Here is a 15,560-nt window from a genome sequence, read left to right on the forward strand (position 1 = left end):
ACTTAGTGAATAGGTTTCCACATCATCAACTAGTCATGTATTTAATTTCAGAAAAATCTGATTTCTCAACCTGCAATCATAGTGATTCCAAATTTGTTGGAAAAAATTAAATTCTGCAAATATTCAAACTGCAGGGGCCATTCAGAACACAAGAGGGACGCCTGAAGCATGGTGGGTCGTTTAGCTGAGGTAGGCCACCAAATTTGGCATGTGGCCTATCCAAGGAGTTCCTCATCTATCCATTGGTCAAAATGCCAAATAATCTCATCCATGTGGCAAAAATCAGTGGGCTTGTGGGAATGCTTCCTACAATGGGCATGTAGGAACCCTCTTTCCCTAAGGAAAAGGCTATGTAAACAATCGTTATAAGAAAAGGATTTTATCCACATTTCTTCTTGTAGATACAATTACACAAAGAAACCTAAAAAGAGAGAAGAAATCCTAAAACCATAGACATCTAAATTGTTACTCTTTTTTGAACAATTCCTGCTAAGATTAATTGACACTAAGCCAAGTGAGAAAAAAAGGAGGGTGGGGTTAACTTAAAAAAATGTGGCTATTAGTTATCTAGCAAGTGGACTTTATATCCAGCCCTTCTTCCAAGAATAAAATACAACCTTTATAATTCTTTTGGGGGTGCTCCTGCATCATTAAGTAATATTTCCACTATGATATTGGATTAGGAGAGTGTAGGGACAAGTAATATGTGCCAACTCCTTCCATTTCAACTGTTAGAATAGTCTGTTCCTGCATAATTAGATAGTTTAAATATTGTCCCCTGATTCAAGTTTAGGGATTAAGTACCTGCAACATTATAATAAGGGAAAGAGGATTTTCTAACCTTTTTTTCAGGCACTCACAAGTTGTAATGCACTAAAATCTATGACACATTTGAGTTTTATTGCTTTGTTTATTAGATTCTGCACCTGAAACTTGAGTTTCCTTTCTTGCCTATTCATAGATTTTCTGAAATCCATGAATTTGAGAAGCCCAACGACGAGCAAGCTTTGAATCTGATGAACTCATGTGCAGTGGCCATGTTAGAGGAGTTTCCAGATGTAGTCTTCTCATATGGGGTCAGTGATGAGTACAGGTACTTTCGGAAACCAACTTGGTTCCCTACTGGAGTTCTAATTATCTGGGATATCGAATAATAATCTCCGGGCATAGCATTATCATCATGATCTTTGTTATTATAAATCATCTACAGAATTATAGTCTTGGAGCATATCATAAATTCAAAAACATCTTATTGTGATTTATTGTTATTTGCTCGTGACTTCATTTATTTAATTGCAATGATCCATCAGTCCTAGCTAACATCATTAGCTTTTCTGTACCTTCTCATATTATACGCATTTTTCAGATAGTTCCTTTCGTTTTTCTTTTAGGAAGAATAGCGTACTTTTGCAGAGCCATGAAAACAATTCTATTGATAAATAGAAATATAAAGGCAAAAGTTTCTTTTAGTGGAATTGTACAAAGGGTATCTTTGGACAGGCATGTGTAGTTGTGCCATGCAGGAGCGTTATGTAGCAATTCAGACTCTTAGATGTCTAAGAAATTGTTTGGGTTGGCCACATGTTTTCAGACTCAAATTCAATTATATAACATCCCATTTGTTGTCATGCTTCCTCCCAGTACTCCGAGCATCCTCATGAACCCTTTAAATGGTCCTCAATGCTTTATTTACCACTTTGCCAAATATGTTTTTCCATAAACTTGACTTGTGAACGAGGTACCTTGGTGTAGTCTACAATCTGGCACAAGCACAACTTGGTGTTCCGACTAGTAAAACATTTAGACCCTGTGTGTCCAAAAGGATCAAACCAAAGGTGTAGAACTCTTTCTGAACTAAGTTATTAGGTGTCGTAGTGTCCTGTCAACTCAACATGAAATTTACTGACCTATTAAATTACTTGCTTTTTTTTTCTTTTTTTTCTAACATTATTTGTGTCTTAACTTCCAGCTTTGTTTTGAAGGAGAGATCTCAGTTCTGTCAAAGGCGTGCCAGGTTTCTTTTTAAATCTTTTATCTTAAGCAAAAAGGTTCCTGCTGTTGATGCATTATATTAGAAAGATTAATACAAGCCAAAGGCAAGATGGAAGAACTGGACTAGCCATCCTCTTTCCCTGTTATTTACTTCTTATTCAAATAGTGAGGTAGGAGTTTATAATTCAAGGGGTCCTCATATAGGTGAATTGTTGCCATTAGTTTACTGTGAGGTTGGTTTTGGGACCAGCAGGTTGGTGGTTGTGGTGGTCTCTCTCAGCTTTTGGTGCAGTTTTCCCTCCCATCAATATGTATATTGCTTATATCTTTTCTATTTTATGAAGTTATTCTTTCCTGTAAATTAAATAAACAAGAATCTAGGAGACAAATTTCTTCACTTGAAATGGTTGCATTGATCTGATCCTGTAGATCCCTTTGTCCAGGGTAGTCTAAATGTTATGCTTGAGACCCAATGGATGATTTTTACAAATACAATAGTGGTCTTTCCCATAGCTTCCATCCTAAAATGCTTACTTCCTCCACACAGTTGCAATGCGGGATTATATCTATAGTTGTTTATCTTGCTACCAATTTTTTTTTTTCAGAAAAATAGTGTCACAGACTGTATCATTCTTCTCTTCCCTGTATGTAATGAAATGGAAGTTATTCTTCCCTGGAGAAGGGTTGAAGTATCCGCCTTCTTTTGATGGCCGGACTGTATGCTACCCATCGGTTCAGATTCTTCGAGATTATCTGTCATGGAGACAAATTGACTGTGAGTATTTGCTTTTCTTTGACTGAAGCTGAAGCAAATGTTGCCAAAACATATCCATTGCATTTGTTTCTTTCTGTCTGGCACGTCAAAATTCAAGGTTCATTCTTAGCATGGGTACGTAAGTTCAATGGACATAATCTGTCAATCTTCTTTGCTTCTACTCTGCAGGTCACATCAACAATCAATATAACACCTGTTTCTGGATGCTGGTTAAATCAGGAAAGACCAAAAGTGAGGCACAATATCTTTTAAAGGTGAGGGTAATAGAAAAGAATGACACCAATATTTCACTTGCCACGTGTTTAGAAAATTTACTTTCCTTTATGGGATGACTCAGTTTCCTATATTTAAATTTGGTGGCCTTTCAAGTCTCTACTGAATTTTCTTATATCCGTTCTGTAGCGAAACGGGATCTGAAACCAGTACCTGAGAAGTAGCAGAGAGAGGAGAGAAAAGGGAAAGAACAATGATAGATTCAGTGTACGTCTATCGTGGTCTACCTTCTATGTATAGGGGAAAAGAACAGTCCCTGGTCACATGGCCCTGTGCAAGCATGGGGGCTAATGAGGGGGCATACATGGGCATAAACAAGAGGTGGGTTTTTTGGGTTTCACTGGGGTGGGGCGCCATTTCACCACCCCCTGTGTCTGGGCGCAGGGGCACACAACCAGGGGTGTTCATTTCCCTAGCAAACAATAAACTCTTAGGAGTCCTACCAAGAGTACAAGCCTAGTGTCCAAGTCCTTACTAATTTCAAAGTAACAAAGCAACTCAAAGAGAGAAGCATATCATGATAGGGCACCCCCCCTATCGTGATCACTCAACTAAATTCAATAGCAATAGATTACCGCTGGCTATACCCTTGCGGTATATGGACATTACACATTCCTTCAAGGAAAAATTACTTTTGCTCCCCTATACTTCCGCTATAATTTCTCAAAATTCCTCTACTCAGAACTTCTTTTCTGATTCACTGGAAAAGTAAACTTCTACTCCTAGATTTGGCATCACTGACCAAAGAAGGAATAAGAAGATTGAAGGCCAGACAGTTGGTTAGCACTAATCCTGTTCAAACCAGCAAGAATTGGGCTAGCTGGCAGCCCAATTCGATCCAATGTAACCTCAGCCTTATTGGGTTGTATTTGGAAGTTGTAAGTATATTTCTAATAGGAATGTAAGGAGTTTTTTCAGTTTCTGTCATAATAGGAAAGTTGTTAGTGACAAGTTGTTAGTTGTTAGAGACAATTTGTTATTTGTTTTAAGTCATAGTTAGGTTAGGAAAGTAGTTTGTTGTTGCTTTCCTAATTTTTCAAGCCTTTCCTAGTCAGGATTAGTCAAAGTCACAGCTTATATATATGTCTGATTATTGTAAGCTATTCCCTTATGTATGAATTAAGAAACTTGTTTGCTGTTTCAACTAATTCCCTGAGAAAGGTCAGATATCAGTCGAGAGGACTGAGGGTGAGAGGCCCAAGGACTGAGACAGTCCAATATCCCACCCTCAGCACCCACTTAAGCCATCCAGCTTATGCCATCTTCTATCCTAACAATCCCTCATCATCATTCCATATCCAGAGATCATCAGCTGTTCAGATTACAGGTTTGTTTGTTGCTGTAGAGGAGGATTCCCTGGAGAGTAACATTGAAGGCTGATTCTCCCACATCTGGAACTCAGATCTAACAGCCCTTCTGGGGTTTTGTTCCAGGCATCAAGGGGTTCATTCGATCCCTATTTGGTGTGCATCAGAGGTGGTTAGTTCCTTTTCTAAAAGACCAACTCCAGTTTCCTTTTTTGAAGTCAGAAATCAGAACTTGTGGATCTCCTCTTGTATATTCTCTCCTCCGTTTGGTAATGAAATTATTTATTCATCCGAAAAAATAAAAAGAACACTGTTAGGGTTTTATTTGACATCCTAAGAAAGGGGCTTGACCAGAAGAAGGGCCCCATCTGTTGGCTGGATTCTCCTATACAGGTTCTTCTTTAAGTTTCCTATTTTGAACTTTTGAAAACAAGAACTATCTTATCTGCCAATCTGTCCATCATCCTCCCCATATTTAGGGGTTTTGTTCACTATCATTGGACCTCCACTCAATCCAATTCCCAGCCCCATCTGAACCCTCCACCTCCAATCGCAGGTCACCCATCCACAACCCTATTTTGGTTTGTTTTACAAATCTGGTTTTCAGATTCCTGTGTTGTTTGGCTTGGTTTTATTGGAGCTTTAAGGGACAACATTGGGGGGTTATTGATCTCTCAATAACCTTACATTATCCACTCTCTTTTTCCCTGGTATTTTAAAATTCCTAGACTACCCCTCTGAGTTCTGGCCCCCTCTCCTGTGTTTTCTCCCCACATCTCCACCCTCATCTTTTCTCTCCATCTGCTCCCCCTCCTCCCACTTTCACTCCCACTCTACTCCCCTCCTCCTCCCCCCACCATCACCGCCTCTACACCCTCTGCTCTTTGTTATTGCAGCTTGTGCTTGGTGCCTTGGTGGTGAATGATGGAATGGACGAATATAAATAGAAATAGGTCCTATGTGAACGTGAAGGTGGCAGATTAGTGACAATAATTGGTCAATCAATTAGTCCATGTTTCTTCGTCATCTGCCATCGTTTTACCTGCTTAAGCCCTTCATAAATGTTTGCCCGCAAAACTTTAACAGATAAGACGCAAAGGCTTCAAAGGGTCACAAAGACGATACTTGTTTAACTTCACGCACTGTTCTGAGAGCATTACACTTTAATGGCAAAATATCCACTACTGTTCTGTAACTTGAAGATGATAGAAAAAGGAAGAGGCAAATTGGTACAAAGAAAGATTTGGATAGTGTATTTCTTTGCTTGTCTTCTGTTCTTAATTTGGAAGGCAAAAACTGGAAAGAGGTTGCCAAGGAGGCCAACACTCAAAAAGTCAAAAACAGGGTCTGTTCTGTGGGAATTTAGAAATTTCAAACCTCACCAACATCTTGATTCTGCTAAGAGTTGGAGGGGGTTCCTACAACAAAACCAAAGCACCCTATGCCGCTGCAGCTTCTGACATCTCCTCTGACTATGGAGCAAAGCGCCAAGCTGGAGAATCGCATAACCACCGTCACTCGCACTAGAAACAGCGCTTCTTGTTCCCCGGCAAAATGACCCTTGTAGTGAAGGAGGGTCTCTGCCAATGGAGGGTGAAGTAAAAGATGAAGAGTGACCAATGTACGGCCTGTCAAGAATAGTGGTGGGGAAGGGCATTCTGCTGCTGGACAATTCTTGTTGGAAGAGTCCATCAACTGTAGGAAGGGGAAAAGCTCCAAAGCATCTGGTGGAGGCAAAGGAGAGAGTGGGGTTGTGGGGGCAGGGTGGGAGCAAGGGGAGAGAGGAGATGCAAAATGTGATGTGATATTGCGAAGGATGGAAGATGGTCAGGTCAGAGGGCTAGCAATAATTTTAAAATATCAGGGGAGAAAGAGAGGTGGATGTTTACTTTGCTGGGGGAATCGGAAAAGTTATGAGTTTGGGAGATTGAATAATTATAGGGCAAATATGGGGGAATAATAGAAATATGCCCTTCCTTCAATCTAGTGCTGCTTTTAGCTTTCCTCTATTACAACAAAGAACAACTCAGTCTTATCCCAACTTAATGGTTTAGCATTGTACTATTATAGTACAGAATTCCAAAAATTTCATCCTATAGGCATGGTTTAAAGTATCGGTACGTATCGTACCGTATCGATCGATACGTATCTGTATCGGCCCTTACCGATACGACACTACCAATATGATAAATGAAAATTTTTAAATCCTTTTGTATCGATATGTATCCTACGATACATACCAATACACCACTGATACGATACGATACGATACACACTGATATGTATCGATACTCTATGGAAAATTAAAATTTGAGGTGAAATGTACGTTTCAGTGCGTATCGGTATTATTGACCGATATATACCGTTACGGTACGATATGTATCTATACGGTGCGCTACGGTAATATAATGGCTAAGATGGGTCATTTAAAAAAAAAAACACGATTTTTTGAGGGGTTTTTGTTTCAAAGTTATTGCCAACCATTTTTTCTCTCTAACTAAAGTGGAAATCAAGATTGGGAACAAGGATTTTACATTTATGGGCAAGGATTAAAGTATCGGTATCGGTCGCCGTATCGGTCGGCCAAAATTAAGATATGTATCGGAGGGTATCGTATCGTATTAGAGTTACGCTAAGATACGCTAAAGAAGCGTTTCTCCTTCCATAAATGTGGTGCCTTTTAGACTAACATTTGACAGTCTCATTTATAAGATCTTACAGTTCAACAATTGGCTGGCCAGTACCAATACCAACTTTTTTTTGTACTGTTTGTTATACATTTATTTAATATATATAAAAGCATACAATAGATTGCGATGTGATGTCTTGTAGGATAGGATTGTATGAAACTCTTGGTGTGATCTTCCCTTGCCTGTGCATTAGGAATAATTTGCTTTATATGTTTAGCTAAAATGGCGTAATCCATTCATGGGGCTCCAAGGTTGTAAAATATGTGTCAAGGGTTGGTTATGCCATGGTGATTGTTGGGTTCTCAACTTTGGCTGGTGAATTGGAATGTTGGATCGATGTTGTGTTGGGTAAACTTTAGTTATTGTTTGGAAGGACATTATGCGGTGCTTTAAGGACTTTATATGCCTGGGTCAGATTATAGTTTCCTAGGGAATGGTTCCTAGGCGCCGCCTTGGCGTCTAGTCTTTTTCTTGGGTCCAATGCAACAACACGCTTTGTTAGCACTTCATGTGTTTATGTTAATTTATGTTTACAGTTTTGTTTTTAATGAATATGCTTATATTATATCTTATGCTTTATTTATTATATGTTTTTTTTTTTTTTGGTAAACTTTATTTATTATATATTGCTTTTCTCATATTAGGTCATTACTAGCATAACTATATCATATTGCATTGATATGACTAATATGTTGCATATAAGCATAATTATATAAAATTATCATTTTTATATTACATATAGTCATATGTATATGTGGGGCACCTAGGCGATGTCTACACATGCGCCTTGTCACCTAGCCACCCCTCCAACACCTTGGGTCTCCTAGTCACCATGACAACTCTAGTCAAATATATTTCTTTATATAAGCTTCTTTGTCCAGGTGGTAGTTAATGTAAAGTAGGTTCACCTTAGGTAAACAAATCCCAATGGTAAAACAACTCTCAACCAATATCAGATCTGAACTCTGACCATGGAAACAAGTAGAGCAACAAGAAAGCCTAGAGAAGGGCTGAACTGAAACTCACAAGTTGGATGAGTGTTAGGACTGTCAAAGCTGATCAAAAGAGTTCCCAAAATACTGCTGGAAGTCCACTAACAGTAGCTGAAACACGCCTGGAAGTAGGGTAGCAGAACCAGCGTTGACCCTCTCAGAGTAAGGGTTTTAGCCAATGTTCGATATCTCGTTTTGTTTCGGTGTTTCGGTGGGTTCAGAATCACCAACTCGGTGAGATCTTGGTGAGTTGGTGTATTTTATTTTATTTTTTCTGACTCTGTTGACTGTTTCGGTGGTCAAACGGTCATATTTTGACCTGAAACTTGGTGGGTAGCTTATTTTAAGGTTAATAAACATTCTTAGAACATAAATTTGCAAAAATATTAGAACATGACATTGTTTTAGAGTAACACCCTTGTTTGGCAGCAACTGTCGAACTATTCTGGAGATTTTATCTGCTTCATTGCTAGAACAAGATATAATATGATACTAAAACAAATAAATAATGCATCTAAGCCATGATCAATACCACCATCAACATTAATTAACTAATATCAAGAGTACTAGAGTAATATACTATGCAACTCCTTAAATCACAAGTCCCAACTAAAGTCATCCACTTAGCATATTAGTTACACAATATGTATGACCCATCCTAGTGAATTGACCATAAGGTCCATGATACTCTGACCAGGTGCTCTATCTAGTAAATGATGGGGCACGCCATTGCTCACTCCCTCTAATCTCGCTGTGAGGATGACTATCCCCTCCACTCAAACTCATTCCACCAATAGAAGTAGATAGACTATCAACATTCATACAATCTCGCTGCCCATCTTCACCAAATCGGCGGCGAGGCCCTCTAGTGTAATCTGAACTCCTCCCTCCACCTCATGGACGTGCACCGTATCAGTATCTTGTGTGGTATATTCAAGATGACTCTCCCCAGTGAATCGCACCGGCTCCGACTGAGGCTCTGGCTCGAATCAGTAGTTACACGAAGTTTTCCTCTTATCTCCATCAATAGGCACTCTGTGTTTTCATGCAACCTCCTCACTATCACGACTACTATCACGTCTCTCACCCTCCTCTCCCTCTTCTCCCTCCTTCCTCCTTCCTCGTCGCCTCCTCTATTAGCCATTTTATATCACCCCAGAGCTGATATATAGAAAAAAGAATTTCATTATTAAGTAGCAAATATATGGTAGTTACTTATATATATATTTTACATAAAATGATTTTTTAATCAATTTTAAAAAATATTTTAATGGCATAATACAACAAAATCAAATATGGTATAGCATAACAAGCATCATGTATGCTTCAAAACACTTTAGTATTAATCACTTATTTTTATTTTATTTTTAAAATCAAAACAATTTTTTTCACTATTTTTTAAATTATTTTTCAATTATTAATATATTTTTCTAATTTTTCGAAAACTAAAATAAATAATTACCGGCTGGAAAAAAATTTCACTCCGATAGAGTCGTAGAACAGGCAATGGTGAGTAACACATATATATATATATATATATATTTGATATCAATCAAAGGTATATTTACCATAAAAAGTAATAATTTATGTTAATGGAAAATGAGAAAAATAAAAAAATAAAATATTTATGTACCCAAAAAAAATTTCGACTCCATGAGGTCATAGATCGACCTCTAGTGTAACATATAAAAAAAATCTAGAAGCATCCAACATGTATTTATGTACTATTTCAAAAAAGAAAAAAAATGGTTTTGGGGAAAGAACTTTACCTTCACTATGCTTGGAATGTGTAGATCTTGTTGGAGGAGAGATTTAGAAGTCAAAATGTATGATGATGTGGCTAATTCGACTCCAATAGGAGTGATGTGTAAAAAATTGCAGCTGGAGCCGAGATATAACTGAAATAGTCGAGACAGGTGGGACAGAGTCGAAACCGAGAGCATGTATTTATATCATGCGGTTTGTAGCATTTTGGTTTCTCGCCGAGATGATACTGAAATTTTGGCCGAAACATTGTACAACTACTAATTCTTAATACATTTCGTTTCGGAAAAAGAAAAAAAAGAAGCTGAAATTTCCTGTGAGATCTTGCCGAGATTTCGAACCATGGTTTCAGCATAAAAGAGGGGAAAGGCTACGGCTTCCAAACCAGGCCTCAGATGGCCTTGGTTCTATGGTTGAAGGTGGCCCCTGATCTCCTCAGTAAAACCGTAGAAGGTTTTGAAGAATGGCTGGCTGATGGAGGAGTTATAGCCAATATTGATCTGGCTCAAAAGCCTGACAATTGGCTGATTTCGATCCACTCTTTGGCTGCCTTCAATCTGAGTTTGTATTGATATTGCTGAGCTTCAAATCAGAGCTTCAAATCAGCTTGGAACAATCACTCTTGCCACTCTCTCACAGGCCACAACAATCAATCAAGAAGAAAATAAGAAGGGATAGATGTGGGTGGGAAACTAACATAGTTTGGCAACTAGCCACCAACTTTAAGCCTAATAAATCATAAAATACAATTAGAAGGGGCATTCTAGAAGCTAACTTGACTTGCACAAACTAAGTTTGACCACTCAAACACAAAAGGACAAGTTACAGCTGGAAGGAGAGATTGCAGGGAGCAATATTGCAACCCTTGGGCAGCAGGCTGGTTTGATTATTCACTTTTGGATTTCAAGTGTTACCGATTCGTATTCACCCTTGAATAGATTCGTATTTCTGGCATGCTTTCTGTATCCAATCTCTGATTCTTGAGCCTTGGAATAACCCGTCGCATCGGAACCTGTACTTTGAATGATAGTCATAGGGACCCTGTGAACTGCCACTGTCCTTGTGACTATGTCTCTTTTCTGCAGCCCTACCAGGTATGTTAGTTTGTATCTTGTTTCTCCCGCTTTGGTGTAACTCCTTGCGATGCCTATAGCAAGGTAGTCAGCAAATCGGACATAATATATGTCTTGTTCTCTGCACATGGACAGGGCGAACTCATCTAAACGATGAAGGACTACATTCGTAGGAATGGGGAATAGTACTGCGCTGGAGACCAATCCCGTTGTTTGGAAAGGTTGTTCCGTCAGCTGATTCTCCAGGGGCTGTAGGCGTAGGTATTTTTGAATTGGATCCAAGAAGATAGGATCATCGATTTGTTCTGCCAGTAAATCCAATAGATGCTTATGATCTACATTACATGCTCGAAACACTTTCGGATGTCAGAATGTAAAAGCCCAAGACTGGAAAGCAAATATGCCATCTAAAGGGCAGGCATCCTATGCTGGTTCGATGGCTGCTGATGTGGCCAGCATAGGGACAATAATAGAGGACCAGTTGGGCTCGATCAGCCCAGCTGGCCTTCCTCCTCCTTTGATAATGGAGTCCAGCATGTGGATCTACATCAATAGTTCTCTTTCAAGGTGAGGAGAATGCTTACATTGGTTTCTGTTAAAGTATGCATTGTGGAGTGCTGGTCCATGGACTTCTATGGACTACTGTTCCATAGGATAGTTTAGTCTAATAGCTTAGTTTAATTGTCTTTATACTTTGAGTAAATTATAGTGACCTCCCCTAGAGATTCTGACAAGCTCATGCCCCCCCCCCAAGCTGGAAAATTTTTACAACCGTCCCCTTTTCAAACTTACGGTGTTAACTGCCAACAATTTAAAACATGAAATGACCATTTTAACCTTGCCTTCAACCTCTTGATTAACCCAATTAAAGATGTTACAACAACTGCCAGCCCCAAATGCATGGATCCCATCGGCGACTGCCATGCTTGCTACAGGCGAAGCTGACAGCTATTAGTGACCACGGAAGGCTACTATTGTCCCTCTTCAACGAAAACCAGAGGCTGGGAATGGAAGGATGATTGCAGGGATGGGTTGGGATGAGATTTTGTTAGAGCAAACACCAACTAATATGAAAATAAACAAAGACAAATCCGCACAATGCACTGAGATTTAACGAGGTTCACACACTGATGTGGTGTGCTATGTCCTTGGGCGAAGAAGAAGATGTTTCACTATGTAGAAGGGAGATTACATCCAAACAACGGCGAGAAAACTCGCACTGAAACCCTAGCTTGAAAAAATCCCAAAATTACAATGACTTGCTCAATAAGACGATAGTACATTATATACTCCAAGTCGCGGGTCGATCCATCGGGTCATGGTTGATCGGGTCGAACCAAAATATGTTAGAGTGGGTCATTCTTCAACATGGGTCAAGAATTCGAGACAAACTTAACAGATTTCCTTTGTGGTCTGACCCTTGGATCCTTGTATAATGATGCAACTACTCCATGGTGGCCTACAACTCCTCAAGTTAAGTATTTCGATGCCATCTCTGATTTGAGTAACCATGTTCTCAACCATTAAAGTAGAGCAACTCGAATACCGAAAGACCCAAAATAAAGATTTCCACTTGGAGAGGTATCTTTAGACTCCTCTTTTTTTTTTTTGCTAACGACGGGTATCCAGGCCTTTGGCTTGACTAGCCCCTCGGGTCCATACTGACCCCACAACCGCATGGACTAGGTCATACCGGGTTGAATGAGAATCATTCAACTTTCACTAAAAGCAGTGAGGAGCACTAAACACCCCTGTGTGAGTGGCCCGAAGGAGGTAGGAGGAGTTGAACTCAGAAACACACGCTTTGTGAGGCGAAGGTCCCTTGCCAACTTTGCTACCCCCTTTGGATTAAATTCAACAACAAAGATAGAATAATTCAACCCCCAAAACCCATTGACCCAAAATCCAAGGAACATGATTTAATAAAAACATCAACCAATTTTCTATTTTCGAGGGTTTTTTAGTGTGAAAATAAATTGAAATAATCAGATTTTGCTCAAAACGCAGAAAATCCCAAAATCCCAAGAAAAAACATCACCTTTTCAAACTCGGTTTTTGAGATTTTTTTTTTATTTAAACCACGAAAGATAAGATAAAAGTCAAATTCGTAGTGTTACCTTGAAACCAACCATCACAGCGACTTCTAAAGCTATTCTATATTTCTTTTCCACTTTTTTCTCTTTTTCTGATTTCCGATCACAAATAGAAGAATGTGTTTCACTGTGGGCCAACCTGACAAGTCCTGCAAGTTTGACCCTATCAACCAAGGCTACACAGCCTGCCTCGATGGAGTTCTCTGAGAACTCATCGTCACCACCGTTGCTTCCTCACTCATTGGCGGTTGATGGGTGTATGGTATGGAAATGGTGATATGCTTTGATGGGTGGATGCTGATGGTATGGGTTGGTATGTTTGATAGTATGATATGGTGAGAAAGGTATGATATGGGATGGATGTGCGATCATAGGGGTGCACATGAGTGGGTTCTGTGATTTGCGTCATTGCAGTTGCTTGCATCGTTCTCTTTCTCCGGCATTAGTGCTTGTTCTTGATCCGATCAACGGTGAATAAGCCGAGGACAGAGAGTATTAGTAGGTCATTGAACACCAAGTGATTTTGGGGATTATTGAGAACGGTATAGCTGTAAGTTTACCCTCTATTGAGGGTAATTTGGCCATTTAAAAAATTGTAACCTGATGATGTCACCACTTAAATTCTAACCACTAACGGAGTGGATTTATGTGTAATAATTTTCCAGCTTGGGGTTGCCATGAGCTTGTCAGAATCTCGAGGGGAGGTCACTGTAATTTACTGTTATACTTTCCTTTGTAATTAGGCTTTAGGCTCGCTACATTGTTTATTTCTATTGCAATTTGACTTCTTAATATAAAACAATAGGTTAGCGTGATAAGAGGGTCTTCTGAATCTATCGCACACAAGCATTTTTCTCCCTCTCTCTCTTCCTCTTCACTTCATCGTCTTCTTCTCAGGTTTGCTGGTTCACTAAGCTCTCATATTGTCACAGTTTCCTACCTTCTCTGTTTTATCTTTTAGGTCTTGTGTTTCACCCTCTCTCACTCGCTCGCCCCCATGCTGGGGTTTCTTGCTCATCTCCTCTGGGTCTTGGTGTCTCTCTCTCTCTCTGTCTAATAAATGACTTTTTATCTGTTGTTGCTCACCAAAAAAAGGTGGAAACGAATCCATAAAATTCTAGTAAGGTGCATGGTTGAATGATGATTTTTGTGATCTGTGCCCTTACTCTTATTGGTTAGTCATGGACAATGTAGCCACTATTGATAAATGTAATCTACTGACAGAAGTAAAGAAATACAGGATGGGATCTTAACTTGATGTCCAACATTTGGAAGGCCATGACTGGATTGTGCATGCGATAAATGTCCATCTTCTTAGCAGGCTACAAATGTTCGCATGAAAATGAAGAGATGGGTGCTAGGAGCCTAGTATGTTTTAGACTTAATCCATTTCTCAGTGGCAGACCTTTTAATTTATTAGCAATTACTTTAGAAAATTGTAGAGCACTCTTCTTTGAAAAACTTCTGGGGAAGCTGCTGATATTTGGCATGATCCATGAACTGGGTCAGTGGTGCGATCTTGTTAATGTATTTTAATGATCATTGTCAAGAATTGGCTGACTTTTGATTTTGAAAAATTCACTTGAAAAACTATTAGCTTAGTTCTGTTTCAGTTCTGATCTTGTTAACCATGTTTTAGATTTCCTGGACTCCAATTTAGCGTCTTAAAAGATTTAAGCTTAAAGTCCCCGTGATGGAGGGCCAGTAGAGAAAGGGAAGAAATCCTTGAGAGAACTCAGAGTTGCAGGGGAGAAGAGAAGAATCACACAAAAGGGGTAGGAATACAGTCACACGACCAATTAAGACCACCAAGTTTTCAACCAAACATTCAATTCATCATTCTCAAAATCTGTCTAATAACTAAGATTACATGCCTTTATATAACAACTGGAAATTCAAACTTGCCTAATTAAAATCAAAATTAAATTAGCGAACTCCTAATAACTTCCTAAGTTCTAACTAATGAAATTATAAATAGAATAAAACTCAAATTGGTAACTCCCTAATTGACTAACAACTACCCAAAATAAAATATTACATATCTTCCCAAATAAAATGACAAAATATTTCCTTAGATAAAGTAAATCCTAAAATATTCTATTGATCCTAAAAATCAAATCAGATCCCGTTCGTCTTGGTTGAGATTGCCTGAAGGGTCAACCTGGTTCAGCCTCAATTCTGCACCACCCCCTAGTTCTAGCTGTTCATTCTATTGATGTCATGCTTTGTCTTACATTCAGTTTCTTTGTCTGCGCAGTGTTACATGGTTTGAAGATACAAAAATTCCTAATAACAAGTGTTGGTGTCTTTCCTTTTCAACTTCCTTTATCATTGCTATGCAGGGTACTCAAACGCAAGAGAAAAACAAACTGCTTCTACAACAGTTTGGTATCAACTACGAGAGGCTACCAGTCATGTTCCGTAGAGGATCCTGTGTTTACCGAGATAAGGTCACTGTCTATCCCGCCAACTGAATGATTTTGAGTGCTGTGCTTGTACGTTAATGCAGTGGATCAAGGGTATAGTGTCACATGTGGGAAAGTGTAGATGCAGTAAATACAGTTGGATGCTTAACCGACTTTCTGAAGCAAAAAGTGACCA

General features: G+C 39.1%; 1 protein-coding gene across 9 annotated transcripts in view; it reads left to right on the plus strand.

Annotated features, from left to right (window-relative positions):
* Positions 1–15,519, plus strand: part of LOC122094065 (tRNA(His) guanylyltransferase 1-like) — a 128,869-nt gene extending 113,350 nt beyond the window's left edge. For 4 of the 9 annotated variants that reach the window (XM_042664704.1, XM_042664705.1, XM_042664706.1 and 1 more), the window contains 5 exons: positions 962–1,093; positions 1,970–2,014; positions 2,598–2,767; positions 2,936–3,021; positions 15,302–15,514. In XM_042664704.1, coding sequence (XP_042520638.1) covers positions 962–1,093; positions 1,970–2,014; positions 2,598–2,767; positions 2,936–3,021; positions 15,302–15,433 — 565 coding nt within the window. In that variant the 3' untranslated portion in view covers positions 15,434–15,514. Of the gene's footprint in view, positions 1–961; positions 1,094–1,969; positions 2,015–2,597; positions 2,768–2,935; positions 3,022–15,301 lie in introns of all 9 variants that reach the window. The other 5 variants (XM_042664702.1, XM_042664701.1, XM_042664708.1 and 2 more) reach the window with 4 other exon arrangements.
* The last annotated feature ends 41 nt before the right edge of the window (positions 15,520–15,560 follow it).

Source organism: Macadamia integrifolia, chromosome 11, assembly GCF_013358625.1.
Source record: "Macadamia integrifolia cultivar HAES 741 chromosome 11, SCU_Mint_v3, whole genome shotgun sequence".
Lineage (NCBI taxonomy): Eukaryota > Viridiplantae > Streptophyta > Magnoliopsida > Proteales > Proteaceae > Macadamia > Macadamia integrifolia.